Source organism: Excalfactoria chinensis, chromosome 10, assembly GCF_039878825.1.
Source record: "Excalfactoria chinensis isolate bCotChi1 chromosome 10, bCotChi1.hap2, whole genome shotgun sequence".
Taxonomy (NCBI): Eukaryota; Metazoa; Chordata; class Aves; order Galliformes; family Phasianidae; genus Excalfactoria; species Excalfactoria chinensis.
The window spans coordinates 9,036,071-9,059,235 of NC_092834.1; the positions used below are offsets into that span (position 1 = coordinate 9,036,071).

The following is a 23,165-nucleotide window of genomic DNA, read 5'->3' on the forward strand; positions in this document are numbered from 1 at the left end:
GCCCAGAGAGGTAATGGATGCCCCATCCTTGGAGACATTTGAGGTCAGGCTGGATGGGCTCTGGATGAGGTTACCTTTAAAGGTCTCTTCCTACTCAAATGATTCTATGAACATGACCGTATCAACAGCCTTCCAGTTAACCCTACAGGCCACAAGCATCAGCTTGTAGAGCTTTGTATGGAGACAGAAGCAAGAGGCTTTGTCTTACAACTCCATTTCCTTGCATAGTCCCACTTAAGCGAAATTCCTCCCCATCCTAGTGCAATCAGGATCACAGCCAGGCCTCCCTCACTCTACTGACACCATTCTCAGGAAACCAAAGAGGAACAGCTGGCAGCCCAAAAACAGACTGCAGAAGGAGATACTGGAAATATCTCTATAAGCCAGAAGGAACACACAGAGCAATTCCAGTTACCTCTGGAATGGCCACCAGCTTGGCAAGTGCAAGAGAGAACAGGAAACACTGAAGGCTATTGAAAGATATAAAACAGCACTTAATTACATTAGAGAAACCATAACCGTGGCTGTTGGAGAAAAAAAATAACTTGTAAAGATGGCCGTTACAGGGAGTGTCTGGAGGAAAAATAACTTTTTCTTCCACTTGGTGCTTGCCAGAAATCAAGCTGCCACAAAACTACCTTGAGCTCAATACTTTGGGAAGGCCTAACAAGATCACTGGTAAGGAGAAAAAAAAGTAAAGAAAAAATAAATTCTCAGCAAAGAAAGAAACATCTGGGGATGACAGTAATTATCTCTAATCTACAGTCTGACATGGGAAAGGGTGTGAGCCATCATCACTAGGCTACAGAGAGCTCCCAGACACCAGCATGTAATCACCATTTTCCATTTCAGAACAGAGTTCAGCTTGATCACAACTACTTCTGTAACTATTCTCCTTTTTGAGCTAATACCTGAACTGATGTGGTTACAAAAATAGAGGGAAAATGTCTAATCTGTATAACAAAATGTGTCAGCACCAGCTGAATCATACAAAACTACAAGTCCAGGCTCAGTGTCACGACAGTCTCTCTTCACATTCAAATAAGTAAAATTCATACCCACAAACTAGATAATCAAGTAATTTACACATCAGCTAATTATTTATGCTTTGTGCTATAAAAAGAAAGAAAACAAACCTATTTTATCCCACACGTTACTTATTTTGGTTAAGCAACACAAATAACACACCTACAATTTAAAATGTCAGCAAGCTTACTTTAAGCATAATATTTTATCATATAGCATTTCGGGGGCTATTGACCTTGGTGCAAATGATTAACGATATTCTGCGTGTACAAAATAAGGAATTTCAGGGAGAGATCTGGTTACCAGCTGTTCTTCTTTGTCAACAACAAGAGACTATACCATTTCTAGGATAGCGTTAATGGCAATGGATGGGAAGAAGCCAGACCGTCCTTAAAGACCTTAACCCAACTAAAGCATCTTCCCTATTAAAAAAAAAAAAAAAAAGGAATGTACTAAGAGAGAGGAGCTGATGTCGATCTTGCCAGCGAGATAAAAGATGTGCTGCTTGTGAAAAAAGAAAGTATAGAAACATAAAAATGGCAGCCAAAGGCAAAACAGATGGTAAAAGGAAGGAGAGTGATTTGTACAAACTGTGACATGTCAAAGGGGTTGTAGGAAGGAACTTCTACTGTGCAGAGCTGAACAAGTTAAAGAGAAACTACAGATTGCTGCAGATGCTGCAGTAATGTGGTCAAACAGCAGCAGAGCTGCTCTTCTGCTGCAGAAGCAGCTGCGGCTTCACAACATTTGTAGCACAAGTTACCTTTTTGCATTACTATCAAACTGCCATCGAATCATACCTGGTAAATTGCTATCTTCTGTACAGTAATCATTTGTCTCATACTTCAACACAAATCTAGGACAGTTTCATGAGATAATTATTAACAGTCTATTGGCTCCTAAACAATGCAATTAATTAACTGAGAGTTCAACTTTTCCTTAATAACCTGAAGTTGCAGAATGAAGAGCCCCATACTTACAGTAAGTGAGCAAAATGTCCTACACTAAAAGGCACAAAAACAGCAACAGAGGACAAAGGCCATTAACAATCACTTATTTGTCCTGATTCAAGGACTGCTCCGTCATGTTTGTTCTGCTGCCTGGTCCAGCATACACAGCTTTGCTGACCAAAAAATGCCTTTTCTTACCAAAGGTTTGCAAATACCCACATTAGAATTTAATAGCAAGGCCAGTTTTGTGGGGCTTTTTTTTTTTTTCCTGCCACTATCAGTGTATCAGTATCAGAGAATTTGCTGAAATAAGGTATTATTAAAAATCCAGCTCTTTCAGCCGACATTTCCAGGCTAGGTAACATTCTTTGTTCAGTGCCAGCCTTGGTTGTACTAAGGCTGCCTAAATCAGAAACACCAAAAATGTAAAAATAAAATAAAATAAAATACTGGAAAATCTTCTATTGTGGAAGAAGTTCTTCCATTTTATTTATGCTCTCAAGTGGCAGAAAACATGCAGTCACAAGTATCAAAATTGCTGCAGTTTTGTAGGGCTTTGGCCTAGCTGTGTCAGTAAGGAATCACGAGTGGTAAGAACAGACCATTGCAATGCTAACACAAGAGGAAAACCCTAGATACCAGCTCCAGAACACACAACGGCACCTTTCAGCAGAGGATCACGGGCAGCAGAGGTTTGCAGACTACTTTGAAACAGTATGAACTCTTGCTCCAATGCAGAGCTGAAGAGACCCAACAAGCTAAACTGAAGTCAGTGAGCTTAGCCTGCGTTACCTTCAGCAGATGTTCTATCAGCTACCATTGAGACTAAATTTGGACTATATTACAGCATCTGTTAACAGAGGCCTTAACTGGTTTTAGAAGAAGCAGGACTGCAGTAATAAATCTGATCTCTTCAAGCCTGTGTTGGAAGTTGTACCCTTCTGTCAGCAGGTTCACTGTATGATGTATTGTGGAGCTTTGGCTGCAAAGACACTGTAGCCTGCAGTTAATGAGCTGTTCAAAGGAGCTGTGAAATTGTCAACTTAATTAAGCCAAGTTTAGTTAACAGTCATCTTTCACATATTTTGTCTGAAGAAGCAGGCTCTCAAAGCGCCCAGCTATGCGCTGCTGTGAAGTGCTGCATACTTTTCTGAACTGAGAAATTAAAAGCTCATATGATGAGAGAAAGTGCTATTTAAGAAAGCATCTGAAGAAAGCCCCCTGGTCATCACAGCATGTCTAGGAGCTACTTTTTTTTTCTTTTTTTCTATTTTTAGAGAATTAAGATGCATAATCACTTGAGAAAAGTCTGCAGTGGTGTCTTAAGATAGATCTGACCTTTAGAAAGACACGTATGATTTGGAAAGAGGAAGAAGATCCTCCCGAGGAAACCCTGCGAAGATCTGAGCTTTCAGCACTGCATGCTGCAGATGGATGTGCTGATGTGACAGCCATGGTCCCAGAGGTCCATCCTACTGAGATGAAGGCAGAAAATCTCAGAGGGCATCAGGAAAGGCAGGCTGCTCCGTACACCCTAAAACTACTTCCTTGCTATTGTTCATGGCTTTGGACTAAGCACTTAAGGATGTGTCACTATCTTTCCTGCACCTCAACCAGGTTACCACATGCCAAATGCTCTGTCCAAACTGGTTTCAAAAACAAGACCTAAGGATATATGAATTTAGGCCTTTGCTTTCTATTTAAACCAACTGCAAACTAATTGGCAAACAGCTTGTATGCACATATTCCTCCAGACAGTCTGCTGACATCTGTTCTAGGACAAAAATATCTGTAGTAACCAAACAGAGTTATAGCAATCAATTAATCAGAGTTTAAGAACTTGTGTTTAAACAAACCATTAGCACTGGCCTCAGCTTATTCCTCTGTCAGAGGTCAAGGTTTCCCAAACATTATTCAGACTCTGAAGGATATAAGAACCTTTTGCAGAGGTGCAGTGCTGACAGCCATGAGCCCTTTCTCACCCTGTCAATCTTCTGCCATGTTTTTCTTTCTCTATGATTTGTTTTGTTGGTTTACATTCAAATCACTAAACTATTTCAGTGCAAACTGTGGAGATCCCTCTACTAGGAGCATCTCCTGGGCATTCCACCTGCTAGCCTGGGACCTCTCCACTGATGAAAAACACCAAGCCCTTCACCCACATCCACCTCCCTGCAAAAGGAGGGGGGTTGAAAAAAAGGTCAGAGATACACTAGAGCTCCTTGTGACCCTCACAAAACGGCATGAAGCTAACAGTAGTCAAGCATTTAAAGATCCCCAGGTAATATCTCACGTGCATATTTACTCTTATTGGTACAGAGCTACAGAGAAGGAAGAACCTAATGTAGTCGAGCTGTTTGTCCATAGCCAGGGAAGCACAGCTCTGCTTTCAGATACAGTCAACAGAATGCACCTCTGTGGTACCTTTCTCCTGAAATGGAATAGCACTGGCATGGGGAATCCTAACAAGTGGGTGCAACTGGGTACTTCTGTGATCAGTCAGCCGGGAAAAAATGCAAGGGGCCACTGACCAGAAGTGTCAAGTTTCCTGAGAGGAATGATAGCTCTTCTTTGCAGGTCATCCATGAGGAAAGGGCAAGAGACCACATGGACTCATTGCAGCCTAAGTCCTACAGCCTTAGTAGAAGAGAGTTTGTATTACCCAAAGGGCACAAGACAGCCTCGTAAGAGCTCTCTAAGAATCGGAACAGCCAAGATTAAGTTAGGAGAAAACTTCAGTGCTGTTTAATCTCTGATAATAAGCTCCTTTCAGTTTAATTGGCAAAATAAGAAAGTATTTTCAGCGCTCTCCTTTGACAGCCCAGCTATGAACCTCAGTGCTCACACTGACTCAGGCTAACTGTGGGATCAGAAGAGCCGTTTGATCCCTACATCAACCACCAGCACAGCTTGGTCCCTCTCCTACTCTAGCTTTGAGGTTTTGCACTAATTAAAAAATAAAATAATCAAACACTGTAACATATAAACACTGACAGCAAAACTCTGTTTTTCAGTAAAATGCGATTATCTGATCCATCGCTGTTTAGCTCTGGGAACCAAAATGTCTACCCAGATTCAACAACCTGTCCTTCAGAAGCAAGCACTGTCTTTTCCCCTCCCAGCAAAGCCCAGCGTAAGGAGGATAGGTCAGCTTCCTCACCGAGCAGCTGCATTAATTTCATGAGTTTTTATTATCGTTATCAAGGATCACAAAAATCTAAGCCTTCCTAATCACCTACGAGCTGGTTCTTGCTGCTTCTGGGGGTTTCTGCAGGGCACTGTGTAAAGGTTATCGAGCTGCTCTTTGGAGGAGGGGCTGCAAACAACAGCACTACCACTGAACTTGACTCAACTGTTGTCATAACAGACGTCACAGCATGGCATTACACGGCAAGGAAGGATCCCAACATTTCCAGCACTGAGGACATATGATAACACAGCTGAGTGACAGCATACGCAGAACAGCCCTTTTGTCTGAAATTCTGCAGAGAGCCGATCACTCCCACAGCAAAAGGCAGAAAGAAAACAAACAATAAGCAAATTAAAAGTTTCAGGGAAATCAATGGAAGCATTGATTCTGAGTTCCCAGGACTTACTCTTCTTCTCAGTGTAGTTGTTAACAAAACAAAAGCCGTCTGGGTTTGCAAAGCCCTCTTTGCCTGAGTTTGTAAATGTTTCATCCCTCTAAAATATCAATGCAACCCCCCCATTTTTCTTTTTACCATCTGCAGGAGATTCTGCTTTATGCATTTGAAGCACCTTGCCTTTCTGGTCCTGAAGGTTCTCTTCAAAAGGCAAACTCATATTTTGGTTACAGTTCATTCCATTCGCTTTCTTTTAAATGCTTCCATCTGCTCTTGGTCCCTGCAACACTATGTGCAGATTTGCAAATACACAAGAGTTCCACACTGGCAGCGTGTCAGTGGTAAGTGTGCACAGCCATGGCAGAACAGCCTTTGGAAGTCATTCTGCCATCTAAAACTTCCACTTAAGAGTACACATTTTTAATTGCATTTATCAGCTTAGCAACAAAGTCTTAAGGAGATAAAATTAAAATGCGAGTACCATGCAGCATGCCAGAGTTGTTAGAAAGGAGAAGTAAATCAGCACATCCAGGCTCAGTTCAGAAGAGGAACATCAAAAACTCTTCTCGTTTTTGTAACTTTAAATAGGTTCTTGCATCTTTCCCCAGAGCACATTCTGCTGACTGCGGGCAGAGCAAAGCACTGCATTACATGGACATGGTTTGATCTGAGAGCAGCTCCCCTGTTCCTGGGTACATGGTGGCCTTGATCCTGCGTGACACACAATTAAGATCAAACATGCAAGCAGAAACATACAACAACTCGTCCACAGAGACACACGACAACCACCAGCAGCCTACTTCTGCCTTCAGTGCCACGTCTCTAGCCTTGGCTGCAGTGGAGTTCCCAGAGCAACTGTCTGCAAGTAGAAAACACCCAGCAACCAACACGTCCCAGAGCACTTCAGACAGAAATGGATAACGACAGCTACAAACATACAGAAAAACGTATCTTTCTGAACACCTAGAAATCCCATTTTAACTTTGACAGCCAGCACTCTCAAGATCAGCAACAGACTCACAGACTTGCTTTATGACCTGGAACCACAGCAATTTATATTCTTTACATCACTACTGCTTGATAACAGCCCTCACTGCTACACAAAGCTGTGGGAAAAAAAAAATAAAAATATATATATATATATATTTCACTTTTATACTATTACTCCCATCATTAAGCAGTTAATAGTATCTGTTATTGGTAGCTTTTCTGTGTTATGGTCAGATTAAGCAATCATAAAACATGGTACCCAACCATAAGGGCACATACCCTGGTTGCACTTCAGAATCCAGTAAGTTTTATTTATTTACAGACCAGAGACCAAATTCTGGTTGTTCTAAAACTAACTTTTCCATTAGCCTCAGTACAGCCAAGAACTTGCCCAGCAGAGCCATACCAACGCCCTTCTGGAATGACAGAAAGCAACTCTGCCCTTACTGCAAGTATTATTGCCACTATTTTTATTTCCAAATCTCAGACCCAACGTGGAGCTATTTTCTACAACAGTGGAAGATAAACAGAGCTGTCCAAGCCCTGTTGCAGGTACACCTCTTGAGCCCACAGAGCTTAATGGGGCTGAAGGACTGTAGTTTCAGTCCGAATTGCACCCACCAATAAACCTCTTTGCTACGTGAAAATAATTCTGCTCTTTATTTTGGAAAACAAAGCACAGATATCTTGCCAGCAGTCCCAACACCATCCATATTTGACATGGCAGAGCTTCTTTGAATGCTGGTACCTGTGGACCCCTGGATCCTCCTCCTGGCCTTGGGACATTTATTACTAAATCACAGCTAGTGGGACAGCGTGACTTTATCAGCCTGTAAATCTGCAGGAGTGCACAGGGTAAGTCACTTCTGCTTCAACATAGCAGAGTAAAAGGTGCGGTTGTTCTCAACCATTTGAGGAATTTCTCACCAAACTTTATTAAATTAAAAAAAAAATAAATAAATAAAAATCTTAAAAACAGAACCAGCAGACAGAGTGCCCCAAAGAAAAAGGAATACACAGCTGCAAACTCAGCCCGCTCAGCTGAACACAGATCCTGACCCACCTGCCTATCGCACAACACACACATAGTTCAAAACTTGGGATTAAACCTGCTGCTGCAAAGGCAGAGTTCTACACCTAAGTGTCGGAAGAGAAGCAGCTGTGAGATCAGCACGACTGAGGCACAGAGATTGATGAAGCAAATCACAGAATACAGAAAGATCATCGTCAGTTCAAAGGGCTTTTGCTGTGCTTTAAGTAAACTATCCGCACACCTCTTCAAGCTTGATCTGTGTAAAGACGGTTTACTTACTGCAGCTATTTGTCTGGCCAGTTTGTATCAGACATAACAGAACCTCAAGCTTAAAGACAAAAAAAAAAAAAACCACAAACCCGATGGTAAATGTGTAACTTGTGTTTCAGTAGCAAGTAATGTGGGGCCTCAAAGTTTCCACTGCATCCCAGTAGGAAGCTAAAGGTCGCTGCTAACTCAGAGTTAAAAACAATGGGAAGCAGAGGATGTCATTCTTTCATATTAGCCCAGTGATTCTGTGTTTTCTTTTATGGATTTACTTAGGAAATGGGAGATCCAACAACGATTTCGAGGCTACCATTTTGCCCTTCACAAAGCTGCAGTCAGAAACCTGTTTGTGGAGCTGCACAGGTTTGTTTCACAGAGAAAAACACTTTTTGCTTGAAAAGGTCTGATCTTTCCAAGTATATACAACATCCAGAGTTTTCTGTGCAACTTCCAAAGCTTAAACTAATTCTGCTTTTGGAAAATGGAGTGAACCCTCATTTGTAATACAGAAACAGACACAACTCAAATCTGCTTGACATCACTTAGCAAATGGATTCATTCCTATCCTGACCAAAAAAGTAAAACCAATAACGCATCTCAACACATTTCCATGTCAGAAAAGTAGGTTTCAGCCCTCATCCATTGAAAGACAACCACACACGTGGGCACTGCCTTATAGGATGTGAAGCTTTTTACATTATGTACATTGACACATGTATAGATTTTACAAGGAAGAGGAGAAAAGGGCCTGGGAGTTTGATCTGAGGCCAACAATTCAGCCCAAAGTAAAAGGGGATGGTCTGGAAGAAAGTACAAGTTAAAGCCTGCACTATTTAGTCCCACAGTGCATTTGTCTGTGTTGTTTATTCCATTCTGACCTTAACAGAGGTTTTAAGAAGGAAGGTAAAAGCAGCTGGATGCCGAAATCTTTGACAAATAGGGCTTTGACATCACTTTCTCCATGCCTTTGAAAGCTTAAAATCTGACTTTGAGCAATCAAGCTATTTAGCACGACACGCACGTTAAAGCTATTCAATTTGCATGTTGTCATCCCATGCCCATTTAAATTATGGTTAAATGAAGATACCCAATTATTTCCCCCGATGGGCTGACAGCAATGAGTACAATGTCACAGGGCCGAGCAAGCTCGTACTGAAATGCTGGTGAATTAATGAGCCTAACACCTACCCCACTGAATGCAGCTCACACCAAGCACTGCCCTTTGGACGGAAAAATCACATCTCACGTGTAATCTTGAAAACATCTCTACAAGGATTTAACTCCAGCCGCGGCTGGTAAAGCTGTTTGCAATGTGGTACATTGTATCCAGACTCACAACCCAAATGGAACACAGTGCTAAATTGTTCTCCTAGGTGTGCAGGTGCATGTAGGGTCCCCTGACACTGACACAACCCTTGTGCAAAGCTTCCATTGAAACAGCTTCACCCTGAGGGCGAGCTGCTCATTATCAGATTTGCTTTTCTTTCACTTTTTTGTTGCAAGCTAATAAGAGCTTTAATTGTCCATATCCCTAAATACGTATTTCCTCTTTGAGGACTTATCTGAAAGTCAGTCAGCATTCTAGCTGCTCAAAAAGTGGAATGACTTCAGTGCCTGGCTGGCATGTTAAATGTAAAGCGATGCTGGTCCCTTGCAGAGCCCATTTCACACCACATCTAATACTGGGTACGTGGGAAGGGATGGAGAACTGCTAATTGCACCACCTCTCGCTCTTCTGCCCGTCTTACAAGTACATCCAACGTGCTCATTTCTCACCGTGGATGAACTTTGCTTTCATGTCAGCTCTACAAAAGGTGCAAGACAGCAAGACAAATATCTAGAACCATAGAAATAAAGATGTGTTTTTAATACTTAATCTACCCACACATTTGGGTGCCAGACAACTTAAAGCTGTTAAAGCCAGGCAAGGGATGTACCAAGGGCAGAGAAAAGGCAGTGCTTTGTGACTAGCAAGCATTTATAGCTGAAAGGAGACTCAGCAGAGCTTCCACCAACAGTAAGCACTGCAAAAACACAGGCTCTGACCTTGCTCATCTCAGTCATGCAGGAAAGGACCCTCAGATGCAGCAGCACATTTTGCTGCTGGTTTATGTGACCAAGAAAGGTCTGGCCATAATGGTTTAAAAATCAAAAGCACATCTTTGGCCACTTTCACAGAGGTGAGATACACGCTGTGAGCGATTTCCAGTTCTTTTCCAGTTGACATTACAAACAACAGGAAATTAAAAGGTGAAGATAAAAAAAAACAAAACAACCCAGTCATGACTATGGAAAGTTCACATCGCTCCGTCACTTCACATCATTTACAAATTCAACCTCCCCATTCCCTGGAAAAAACAAGAAGGGTTCATGCCTTGCAATAAAAGCACTGTGACCATCGGCCTGGGAGCCCAGAGCTTTGGGGCTGAGCACAGCCAGTGTATGGCAGCGTGGGAAGGATCCTCACGGCGGAGCAAGGATCTCTGCATGGGAGGGCTGACGTCAGTGGAAGTGGGAGGGAGACGGAGCTGGGAGGTTTGTCGGGGAAATGGATGAGGACAGCTTCAGTGGGAACAGGGAGGGATCGGGAGGGTCGGATGGCCTCGCTGCAAGCAGGGACAGAGCGTGTGGGAGTTTCAAAGGAGGGAGAGCTGATAGGCTGCAAGGGGAAGGAATCTCCAGACAGGCAGGGAAAGAACAGACGGCTAAACAGACAAAATAGCGTGCTGTTAAACACTGGAGATCCATTTCAGCATTGAAAGTACAAGTCAGCATTCGTCCTCCTGAGCGCGGAATTACGCAACCATTGCTTTGCAGTGACCATGAATCTCACAGACAGTTCTGCAGGTTTTGAACGAAGAAAACTTGGTGCTGTGACACCGTGGGTGTAACCGGGTGCCTCACATCAGCTGATCAACCAAAAGGCCGTGGCAGATCTAGTCCTGCTGGCTGACGGCAACTCTTAATTTACAATAAAGGAACTATGGATTTACTCTCCAATCCCCTGCACTCAAACACGTGCATTTCTGTGTTATATATGCATGACAGGGAGAGTTAGACAAGAGAAGAAGGAAATCCCCATTCAAAGAATGGGGAGCAAAATAAATGTGCTGCATGCACTGCAGCGTGCATCCACGCACTATGGAAGAGTGACACTGACACGTGTTGTTGGGACAGCACAGGCTTATGGACACCCAAGCCAGTTTTAAACACATGCTCATGAGGTCCTTACACTGTGCCAGCCCTTACCTGCACTATATGTCAATAGAGCTATTGCTTGGAAAGCGTTTAAGCAGATTTGTGTCCAGCTAAGCACCCTTAATACAAACTCAGCTTCACAGAAGTCTGAAGAAGCAAATCATAAGGATGTGTACAAAAAGGCTGTCACAATTTTGAACCCGCAATCTAGAGCTGGGAAAAATTCAAATAAAATTAAAAATTAAATAAAAATAAAAAGCCAGTCAACCACTCCTCTGCAACAGTGCCGTTACTGTGTAAATCTTGCTCATCTTCCACTGGGGAAAGCACAGAGTTCAAGCTGTGCAGTCTGCATTGAAAACTGAGGGAAGGGTTTCAGGGCTGGTTCACCATTCAGATACAGAGCTGCTTCCAAGCTGCTCATAAATTTCCAAATGAAAGCCACATACGAAATTACTAATTAAAGAGGGACGTGCAGGCACCAGGACCAAACATTTTATTACAAGGGCTTCTCCATGCATCACACACTGTTGCCACATTCATCTACGTGGGAAGTAGCTATTGCAGCATTGATCTCCGCACATGGCGCGTCCAGGAGTTTACTGCACGTTTACTACAGATAAATTTAGGCTTCTCCTTATTAGAAAACAGCAGGCAATTTTTTAGCCACAGGTTGTAAATCAATGCAAATCGCACAACACTCACAACACACACCCTGACAAACAATCCGCCGCTATCTGAACAGCGCAAAGATTTAATAAGACATAACCATAATGCCAGAACAAGTCTGGAGGCTAATTAGCAATATAAATAAGGCCATTTTACAACCAGTGTGGGTTAGTTCTTCTTTTGACACTGCCTGACTAGAAAATACGTGCACTGTTGCTACCAAACCAATGCAATAAAAGTCGCTGTATTACCTGTTATTTCAATAAAATTAACGCTGTTGTCAGCTGAAGTGACAACAAGAGATTTACACGAGGACCAAGTTTTGTTCTTAGCCCTCACGTAGCACTTCCTTGGCTTTAATCTGAGCATAGCAACACGAGAGCGAGAAAGAAATCAATTGAAGTGCCGTGAAACAACGGCAGAAAGCATTCGGGCAGGTTACTGGCCATTCACACAAATGCTGATTACACCCCCGAGGCACAAAAGGAATGCAGCATCTGCCGTTTGGATGAGGGTACCCCAGGTGCCATTACACACTATTCCCTCAGTTCCTTCTCAAACCAAAAATTCCTTTAACTCCAGAAGTGCCCAGCGCTGCCCTATGACCCTCCTGGCTTCAAACAACAGCACTGCATTGTGAAAGCTGCTGTCAAACGTAGCTCTCTGCAGCACGACTTCTGCAATAACATGGTTGTACTCTGGCACGGCATACACAAACTGTAAACCCATTAATCCAATTGTGATATACACACTTAGTGATAGAAGCAGCAAATGAAGTACCGCGCTGCCTTGTATCTCCGAAGAGAAGGCTTTTACACATCAAAACCATGCAGAGAGGATGCTTCAATCAGATTTTGTACTCGACTGACCACAAACAGGATTCCATTCTCACTTCCCAAAGCACAAGCAACGTGCTCAGAGCGACGACAAGGGCAGAAAACCACCGAGTAATGAACATCAGAACAGCTGCACAAGGAGTCCCAATCGAACACACAGCACCTGGCTGGGCTATCTAAACCAAGTAACAAGAGCTGTTACAAAGTGCCTGCAATCAAGCAACAGAATTCCTACACAACTAGGACCTCTTCCCATGCACAGGCTTCCAGAAGATGATCGTGGTGTTGTTTACTCCCCCCAGTGAGCAGGAAGACAAATTCAGGCAACACGAAGTTTAAGAATACTTCTGTAACGCACAGTTACAACCACGGTGAAAAATAAAGCTGGCAAAGCGGTGGTCAGGGCTCTGAGGAGAGCAACCCTGCTGTGTGCCATGTAAGCACAACCACCGTGTGTGAGCAGAGCCGTCCCGCTCCGCTTCCTGCACGGCGTTACACAAAAGCTGGGGTTCCTCCAACACGGCCGACCCTGGTGTGGTGGCTGAGGTCCCATTCATCCCTCCTGTAACTCACTTCACACAATGCCTTCCCGTTTCCCACAGCTTTTTTTAAAGCTTCTATGAACCAAACTTAGGAAATCTGAAGGAAAATGATTGAAGAAAATCACCCGCAGCGCAGAGTCAGCACTGTCGGGTCAGCACTGCTCCTGAGCACATAAAAGTCCCGAGAAAGCTACAAATCATTGGTGTCTCTGTGTGTGCAAAGCACTTGACATTGTGTGAGCTCCTGCTGCACCTCCAGTCCCTATCTCCTATTGACAGCATGCATATCTCGGTGCTTATCACAGCAGCCCAGGGCAGATCAGCCATGTTATACAACATCCCTGGGGTGCTGCGCTTTCCTTTGACGTTTGCAACAACTTACTTTTGAGAAACAGAGACAGCTCCCTCCAAGTAGAGAAAACATGGAATATTCAAAGCAGGCAGCATTAGGAATGGAAGCACAGCACATAAAGCAACGGTGCACCCATGGAATGGAGGCAGGCGAGCAAGCACCGCACACTGTGCACACGCTGAAACAGAGTCATGAAATCAAAATGCAATTATTTCTTTTTCAGCATGTGCCTGCTGATTTCTTACAGGGCTGATGCTACATCTCTACAGTACACGCACTAAAAGGTATGCTAAATAAATAAATAAATAAGAATTAAGAAGAGAAACACACTGTTTGCAGCAACAAACAAAGGTCAACAAGTTGTTGGTGTAAAGAGCACCCGGCGCACAACCTGAAGCCCCCCCCTCTGCCCAGCAGCCCACCCCAGCATCGAGGTGAGCCCCGGGCCTGGTGGCTGCACCCACAGCATCCACCCCACGGCCCAGAACAGCCCTAGAGCCGTTTTGTGGGGCTGATGAGTTTTAAACAAACGCTGACAGCTCCGGCAGGATGAGCTGCCCCGCAATGCATGACTTCAGTGGGAGAAACGGCACTTGTGGTCTGCACCCCTTTACCTTAACACTGGATCTGCTGGTCTGGGTCTCTGCCTCCATGCTCTGGCTGTTCTCCCTCTTGTCTTTCTTAGAGGAATTAGTCCTCACTTTATAAGTGGATGTGTTGGAGGATTTAATGAATAATCCCGGGACGGGGTTTCCTTGCTGCTGCTGAGACATGGTGGTGTTGGTCTGGTGAGGGGAATGGCACTCCTCAGACTCTTTGCTACTGTGATAGACCACTCTGCTGTCAGAGATGTGGATGCTTGGAGCACAGCCCATGCTTTGTGGCCACCTGGGGAACACTTCTCAATTGTATATATACGAGATATATATACACGCGTATCTCTCTCTCTCTCTCCTTCCCGTTGGTACGTTCCCCCCGCCTGGCTTTGCTAACGGGCCGAGTCCCGCGGCTCGGTTCCCCGCCGGGGCGCTGCCATCGGTCCCTCCGCACCGCCGGGATCGGCTCTGCGCTCCTCGGCCCCGGGCGCGGCTCCGCGGTGACGGCGGCCCGGCAGCGGGCGGGGGGGGCGGTCAGCAGCGAGCCGGCGTCATGGTGTCACAGGTTGTTAGGGGTTTTCCTAAGCCATCTGAAAGCTCGGCTTCACTTTGCTTCTGGGGATGAGGAAAAATATAAAAAATAAAAAGAGGGGGAAAAAAGGGAAGGGGGGTCGATGAGGGAGGTCACAAAAACGCGAGCCCCAACCGCACGCACAGCCCGGCGTCTCGTCGGCTCAGCGCGGCCGGAGGCGCTGCACCGTTCCTCCCTCTCAGTCCGGAGCTCGGCGCATTTTCCACCTGGGTTCGCACGGCGTTACCGATTAACCCGGAGGGGGGCCGGGGGGGGGAGCCGCTCCCCACCGCGTCTTCCGCGCTCCCCGCCGACAGCGCCGCGTCCGCCGGGTCCCGCTGGGCGACCGCGCAGCGCTCGGGGCGGCCGCAAGGCTCACGGAAAGCACGGCACGGGGACACAGCCGCCCCGGCGCCCCCCGCGCCCCTCACGCCGCGGCGGTGACATTCGCGGTGGCCGCAGGCAGAGCGCCGCTTCCCGCCCGCCGCGGCGGCATCCGGAGCTCAGCGCTCAGCGGCCGGGCCGGGGCGGCGGGGGCGGCCCGAGGAGGCATCAAAGGGCCTCCATGTTGGGGAAGAAGGCGTGGGGCGGCAGGAGGAGGCGAGGAAACAATTCAAAATGAAATAACAAGAAAATCAAAAAATCAAGGAGGAAAAAAAAAAAAAAAAAAAAGGAAAAAAAATAAGGAAAAAAAAAAATAGCGATAAGTAGCACAGAGCGATCCTAGCGTCCCATCTCCACGGAAAGCGCAGCAGCGGCGACAGCCCTAATTCCCGCGGCCGCGGTGCCGCCGTCCCTCGCAGCAGGGCAGTGCCTCCTCCGGCTCCGCGCCCGCCCTCGCTTGTAGCGATGCGGCGCCGCTCCCCCCCACCCGCCCGTCCCCTCCCGCCCCTCCCGCCCGCGCTGCCCCCGCGCTTGACAGCGGCGCGGCGGAGCCAATAAAAGCAGCCGGCGGCGCTGACCTCCGGCCCGCGCTGGCGTCAATGCAAATGAGCCGCGCCCCGCCAATGGCGCGCCGCGCCGCGGCCCCGCCCGCGGGAGCGAACTTTAAACCGCCGCGTGCGCCTGGCGCGCCGAGCTGCGGCCGGGGGGAGCGCGACGCGCCGGCGGGAAAGGAGCGATGAGGAACGTGGGGCTGAGGGGGGGAAAAGGGGACGAAAAGCGGAGACAACGCGCGGGGTCACAGTGCGGGAGCTCCGCGCGGCTGTTGTGCGGCTCGGAGCCGCGCCGCCATTCAAAGACTGAGAAACGACCGTCAAAAAGCAGCTCCTCGTTCACACCGCACCGCTCCGTGCGGGCCGGAGCACCAAACAACCGGGCAGCACCTGTAGGGAACGCTGCGTTTCAGCACAACCGCGGCACCATTAACGTGCTTTCGCTCGGTCACAGGAACGGGCAGGGTTACAGGCTGGGAAATGAAGCCCTTCCTGCCCCCCATGCCGTGCTGTCTCACAAACTGCCTGTCAGAACCAGGAATGGCTGCGGCTCCCCGCGCCCTCACTGGGATGCCCGCTTCAGAGAAGCACTCCGTAACATGAAGGAGAAGCTTACCGTATGGGCTTTGAGCAGCACGCGCTGTTTGGAGAGGAATCTCATCCTCGTTCCTTCTTTCTGCTCAGTTTCTCATTACTGGATCCCATTGATAAGAACGCACTTCAGAGTGGCTGGAAAGAAGCTGCATAAGAAGCTGCAGCTCCTATTGGTGCCATCAGCCACGAGTGTGGGCTCCTGCCTGCTTCAGTCCTAATGCATCTGTCTGCAGAACTCGCTGCGCTTTATTCCTGGTGGCACTGAGGGAGCCACAGACAGCATGACTTCATTTTCAGTGCTCCGCATTCAGCTTGCAGTGCTGACACCTACAGTTAAGGCTTCTCGTGAAACAAATAGGTCTGATCTGCAGCTACACAGAGATGAGAGCTGTATTCCACATTCAACTACTACTCGGTTCATCCAAATACAAACAAATACCGGGAGGGGAAAAGCTTTGTTCAACATTCCATAACAGCAGCATGGCAAAACAAAGTGCCCATGCAGATACAGTGCACACAATCTCTCCGTTCTCTTCCACAAGTTCCCCCACACTCACCATAGGCAGGTTATTGCTGATTGCACTGATTAAGCCTAACTTCAAAGAACTAAAACTAAATACACATTTGCAAGTTTGTCTAAGGAGAATTCGAGCTGCTTCAGATGAGAGGATGAGATGAGCACAGAAATGCCTGGAGCTTTGAAACAGACAGAAGAGATGGAAATATCCAAACCATCACCAGCAGTGGCCATTTTTTCATCACACTACAGAAGTTCTGTTTGCAGGTACAGGGCCTGGCTCAAGCTTATTTACTGAAGGGCAGCTCAGGAAATGGTGGGCCCAATTATTCAGCAAATTAAATTAAATAGTGTGAAAGATAGAGGGAAAACAGGAGCGTAGACGCTGGCAGATTAGGGCCATGGGAGGGGAGTGCAAGGTCAGATCAGAGTCAGTGAGTGAGAGGTCAGAAGAAAAGTAGCTCTAGGAGACAGCTGGGGGATGAGAAAGGTTATTTATGGAGAATACAGTTGAATTTCATTCCGGATTGCAGAATAAGAACGAAGGCTAGGATAGAGCTTGCAGTGATTGTTATCAGCTGGGTCTGGACAAGTGGGAGCTGGGGAAGATCAAAGTATTTGGAAAGCAAATGCAGAAGCTTAAAATTCAAAAGGGATTGAAAATTACAGTATTCAGCCACTTCCTTGTACATCTTAAAGACAAATTAGATTGGATCTTGCATTTCTCGACAGAAGACTGAACACCACACTGCCTTCTAGACCTGGGAGAGACGCTGCACCCCACGTCTGTGATATCCCTGCTGACGTCTCTGAACAGAAGCACTTTCCCTTGATGCATTAGCAGCAGGCACCCATTTCACATAGTCCTTGACCATTTCAAGTTACACATTTGCAAGAGCTTGTGCACAAGCACTATAGCAATTCACCCCTGTCCAGTTACACAAAAACCACATGTGATGGCCCAGAGAACAGGTTTGGTACCAAAACGCAGTGCTGAAAATAACTCAACGCCAAAGAGCCTGGCAGGCAAAATTATGCAGAAGAAACAACGGATTAATGGACTAACACCTGCATGGACAACAAGGATAGTGTGCTTTGGAAAACAAAAGCAAAAAAAATAAAAATAACCATGGTGGCAGAGCAAGCATGTCTATGAGCACAAGGGAACAATCTCAACACAAGATTGCGCCATGTTGTTTTAATTCTCCCCAATTCAGCTGTATGTTCCAAGTGTGTCTCCCAGCCTTCTCAAAATGAGGCAATCCTGTCTGTCCCTGGGCCAGTAAGGAGGAGGAGAAACCATGGGAGAATGTGCCAGGACACAAACAGCTGAGTGGTCCCTATACTAATTACTGACATGCAAACTGCAGCAGAGCTCATCTCTTCATCCCCAAGTCATTCTAGAAGACAAAACATGGCCCTTGCTCTGCCTTAGCATTACATCCCTTGAGAAAGGCAGGGTACTTGATCTTGCTTGTGAATAAGGAACAAACACCTCCGAGACGGGCATTTTCAGGTGACAGGAGGCAAGTGTAAAGTTCATCCTGAGCTGGATCATCCTCAGCTCCTAGCAAATACAGAAATACATACAATGGGTTTGTTTCCCTCACCACTTCCCTGATGTCCCAGCATTGTTGCAAAATAAAGATTGCAGAATACAGACAATTGCCTGTAGCATTTGGAAATCAGAGTCCTCAGGAAATTCTAGGTCAGCAACATTTTAAACTCTAGCACATTTGAATCCAAAGCTCACATACACAAAGCATCTACAAACTTCATCTGCCGTCATTTCACAAAACTTTGTCTGCTGTTGCAGCTATAACTTCCACATCCCACTCACCACTGCTCAGGGATCCTTAGGACAGACAGTGTACCTGGGAGGAAAAAACGTACCCCCCTTTTCTATCTTCATACCTATCTTCATACCTAGTCTCCTCCAGCACAACTTTATGTTATCGTTTGAAAGCTGTCTTCAAATCACCCAAGAGCAGCATCATAAAGACAGGGCATGGGGCTTCCATTGCTGGCTGATTCTCAGCAGGCTCATTTGTAGCCCAACTTCAGCAGGGCAGGACATATGCAGGGAAAAAAGGTGAGAGCACAGACTCTCTGAATCTCCTCAGCCCCCGGGGAAGAAGAACATGGATCTGGGTGCAGCTGAGGCTGATGCCACAGCACCATGATTTCCCTAAGCACTGCAGATATATAGATCCTTGAACTGATAAGGCCTAAAAGCTTCAGTTTTCTTCTCCCACCCAATCCCCTCCTCCCAGATATCTAGGTCTTCACCACCTAAACCTCCTCCTTCTGGTTCCTCAGCCCAGGCAGCACATCCCTGTGGGATTCAGGGTGGCCCACCATAGCACCAGCCCCAGAGCGCAGTGGCAGAGAGCTGCTCCACCAGCTGCTGCTAAGGTGGCCTCCAACAGTTCCCACTGCCTGGCAGTGCTTTGTCAGCCAAAAATCTGTGGGGAAGGGAGGAACAAAGCACTGCTATACCCACCCACTCCCCTATAATTATCCTGAGCCTCACAAGTGGGATTATCTATCTGGATACAAAGCACCATGCTGCCAGCTGTGACCATAGAGAAAGCCGTTCCCTTCTTGGAGAATTTTGCCTTTTCTCTTCCTAAATATTTTTAAGTTAACTCTCATTTGTTTAGTATACATCCCTTGCAGATTATGGTTTACTAAGCTAGGGATGAGAACTGGTCTTTCTCCTAGAAAACTATCCCCATTTCTTCTATTCTGCAGGCCTGGCTGCCTGTTATCCCTCTGCTTTCCCAGAGTATTGGGCCAATCCTAGTCAGCCTGCATCTGGCCAAGCCCAGCAGTGACCCCAGCCTTAGAACTCCTCCAACTTGTAAACTGGGTCCTGATGGTATAAAACACTATAACACATTGTAGCCTGTCTGGATCCAGCAAGCAGCAGTAAATCAGGAAAAGAAACAAGTAACATGGTGTAATGCCGTAACACGATAGAAAACTCAGTAATGATAGGGAGTAGTAAAGTCCTGGGCTACAGCAAGTGAGGATAAGCCCAAATGCAATAGTCACAGACACAAAAACAGAAGAAAAAGAAATCTGCTTACCCTTGGAAGACCTCAGGTAAGCAGGGACCTCCAGACAGAAATCCTCATCTCCCCTGCCAACCCTTAAAGGAGGTCTGGGAACGGGTGCACCCCTTCCTGGCTGCACCCTTTCCAGTCACTCAGATGCATTACAATGCATGCACCTGAGCTCCTCTGATTTGGCCATGCCTTCCCACCAGGTGCTCAATCACTGCTTCAGGCTGTGGTTTAGCATTTCTGCTACACATGGTTTCTCCAGCAGTGGACCACATTTATTTGGTCACCAAAGCCACGAGAACCAGCTGTTAACATTAGCAAGCCTATCTCAGCAGCAAACTAGGCCCAATTCCTGCAGGAAGAGGTGCTCAAGAAAGGCTTTCAAAGCCAGACAGAAGCCTTTCTGCCCTCCCCCATGCACAGCTGTAATAATATAAAGATGTACAGTTGTAATTATACAAAGGTAAAGTAGACATATAGCCGGAGATTATATAGGAAGGACTCACCGATGTTGAGGCTCATGGTCAAGAGGCTCCCCAATGTTAAGGCTTGCAGCAGAAACTACACACAGGAGCAATCTCCAGAAAGAAATGCTGCCTTAGTGATGGTCAGCCCTTAAATGGGATCTAGGAGAGGTGGAGTCAGGGTCCACCCCTTCCCGGAGCACAGCTGAATTACCTTCACCTGTGCTCCTGCAGCTGACCTGTCACTTGCCTCAGATTGTTAATCAGAGGTTCAGGCTGTGATTAACAGTTTCCCTTACACTCCACATCCCCTCTGCAGCAGAAATCAAGACTCTGGATCCCAGGACAGGTGTTCATTCCTATCCAGCAGCTCCTTTCTTACTTGCTTCTCATTAACCAAGAGGTGTTAAGGATCAGTAGTGCCCCCCCCACAGTGCTGTGCCAGCATTCTTCCCAGAGACACATGGGGCACAAATGGCAGAGAGAACATCAAAACACAGAGGTAGAAACATATCCCTGCATTGTGGCAGCAGTGGGAGCTGAAAAACTCTTTAATAAATAAATAAATCACTCTAAGACAAGCTGTACGCCTGCAAAATAGATGGCTTTCTTTGATTGCTGAATGGATTACTTAAGGAACAGATCCATTACCCATGGTTATATTAAGCAGTAATTCATTACACGTTCACAACAAAAAGTAAAAATTAAAAGAAAAATCACACATAGTGGCAGTGACACGATGCCAGAGCACTCAAACATCTGAAAAATTCATTCTATAGGACAGAGGACTGGATCTAATCTGAATAGTTAACTATTGTTAACTGCAATCTCAAGCATATTTCCTTTTCTTGGGCCAAACCAGTACCTTTAAACACACTCAGCCCTATCTATCTGCACAGCCCTTCTCCCTTGATGCTAGGTTGTTCTGTGTAGCAAGGCCGTATAATTTACTTGTAAGAAGCTGAGCCCTCAGTTAACGACAAGAAACATACCGTACCATCAGACAGATAGCCCAGATGGGTTGTGCAATTTATTATTCTCGTCAAATGTACCCTCCTTCTTCCAGGAATGTCTGACATCCAGTTCCTACGCTGCCATCAGACTCTGTGAGTAGTTTCATTCATGATTCATACAATTTTTTTCCAACTGTATTTGTGTTTTTCTAAGCTCTCATCAGGAAAGTTACGCTCCGTGCCGCTTTTCTGCATGCGGCTCTGCGTGCAGACAGCTGTAAGGAGGAATGCACAAGAACCTGACCTCTGCGGTGCCACGGCACAGTGCTCGTAGATCATGAGCCTTGTAAACTCCGTTTTACAGCTGTCTGCACATGCGGCAGAGCAGCGGGAAGAGCAACACCACAAGAATTGCAAGAGGAGATGACAACTTAGAGGAGAGATAAGGCGAAACCACACTGAGAGCAGGTGGAGAAACCAGACAGCGCAAGTTTTCCGGGGATAGCTATTAAAAATGGAAAAAGCAAAGAGAAACCCAACTCGCTCAGGACGTGTGGGGGGAGATAAATCTTCTGAGTTTTTGAAGAAGGGAAGGCAGCCCTTGCAGGTTCACTCACCACAGCCCTAACAAACAGATCTTACCACACAGACACCATCCCTCCCCACACTTCCCCCAGGGCTGGCCGCAGTGCTGCTGTCACGGAAGGATCTGTCACATTAAGCAGAGCAGCCTTCAGCAGTTTGCATGAGTTACGGTCAGAGCCGCACAGCTGGGTGCTGCAGAGCACAGCAGGCTCTGGAACACAGTCACAATTATGAGCGCTATAAAAAAAAATTCACCAAAATGGGTTGAAAGCAGAAAGAATGGCTTTAAGACACATCCTTTAACCTCATGAGAGGATTCCTGATCGCTGGGGAGGGTGTATCTGACAAACTCACTGCCGATGAGGAAGGCACATCTCATGGCTTCTATTCACCTTGGCAATCTCTCCTTGGTACATACTCCATCCATGTGAGTAGGTTCCTCACGCTCAGTCTAGAGGCTTTTAATCTCCCCTCGTTGTTGAGGGGAGATTCCTATCCCAGTATGCCTCCAGGGCACGGTTCTCTACTCCCTATCCCCTTGTAGGAAAAATGCTCACACCACGGCCACAGATAGCACCTCTCACCCCAAGTCTTTACCCAGCCCCAAGCTGGTTTACACTCCTGGTTTCAGAGGAAACTAGTGAGCACATCAGCTTCACAAAGAATTGAAATGAACCAATCATTACCACAAGTGTAGCACTCTGGACAAAACAATGGAAGACTGACACATCTCTGTACACTTTTAAGTTCATTAGACAAGCATCAGAGTGATTTGAGTGAATACACAAGCAGCTTCCCTCTTACCCAGCCAGTATAAACACCTACAAATCACATCTTCCTTTTGAAAAGCACTAAAAGGAACAACCAGGTCTTATAAAAAAAATAAAAAAAATAAAAGACAGCTCTGAGCCTGATCTAAAACAGCATCACTGTAAAAACAAAGTTAGTAACTGCCCATTTCTCAGAGTGGCACAGGAACAGTTATCTGGCCTTATGGGAGAGGGGTAAAGTAAAGGCATTCCTACAACAGAAGTTGTTCACTAAAACACTGGAAATAACCTCACTACAAAAACTTTTTTCGAGCACAGCCATGCTTGAGTTCAGCAAGAACAGCAAATCCCAGCAAAGTCTGCTTTCCAGAGAAATACAGTTATTCAAGAAAAACATGAGCTGGCAGTTCAGCTTATCCACAGTAGGTGAGCATACATACAGTCTTGGGGCAAACCTCAACAATTCATCTCTCTCTCTTTTACTTAGGGGTGATTTCTATGAACCTCTGGGAGGGGGACACCAGGAAACACTTGCAAGTATTCCCCTAAAACATCATCACTTCTGCAGCAGGTTAACCCTGACTCATTCTTGCCACTGAGCAAGCAAGGCACTGTTCACCTCTCCTCCAAATGCCACCTGGAGAGACACGGGAGACCTCTTAAAG

General features: G+C 46.2%; 1 protein-coding gene across 4 annotated transcripts in view; it reads right to left on the minus strand.

Annotated features, from left to right (window-relative positions):
- Positions 1-14,454, minus strand: part of PDE8A (phosphodiesterase 8A) — a 108,050-nt gene extending 93,596 nt beyond the window's left edge. For all 4 annotated transcript variants that reach the window (XM_072345637.1, XM_072345638.1, XM_072345639.1 and 1 more), the window contains exon 1: positions 14,062-14,454. In XM_072345637.1, coding sequence (XP_072201738.1) covers positions 14,062-14,322 — 261 coding nt within the window. In that variant the 5' untranslated portion in view covers positions 14,323-14,454. The remainder of the gene's footprint in view (positions 1-14,061) is intronic.
- Between the last annotated feature and the right edge of the window lie 8,711 nt (positions 14,455-23,165).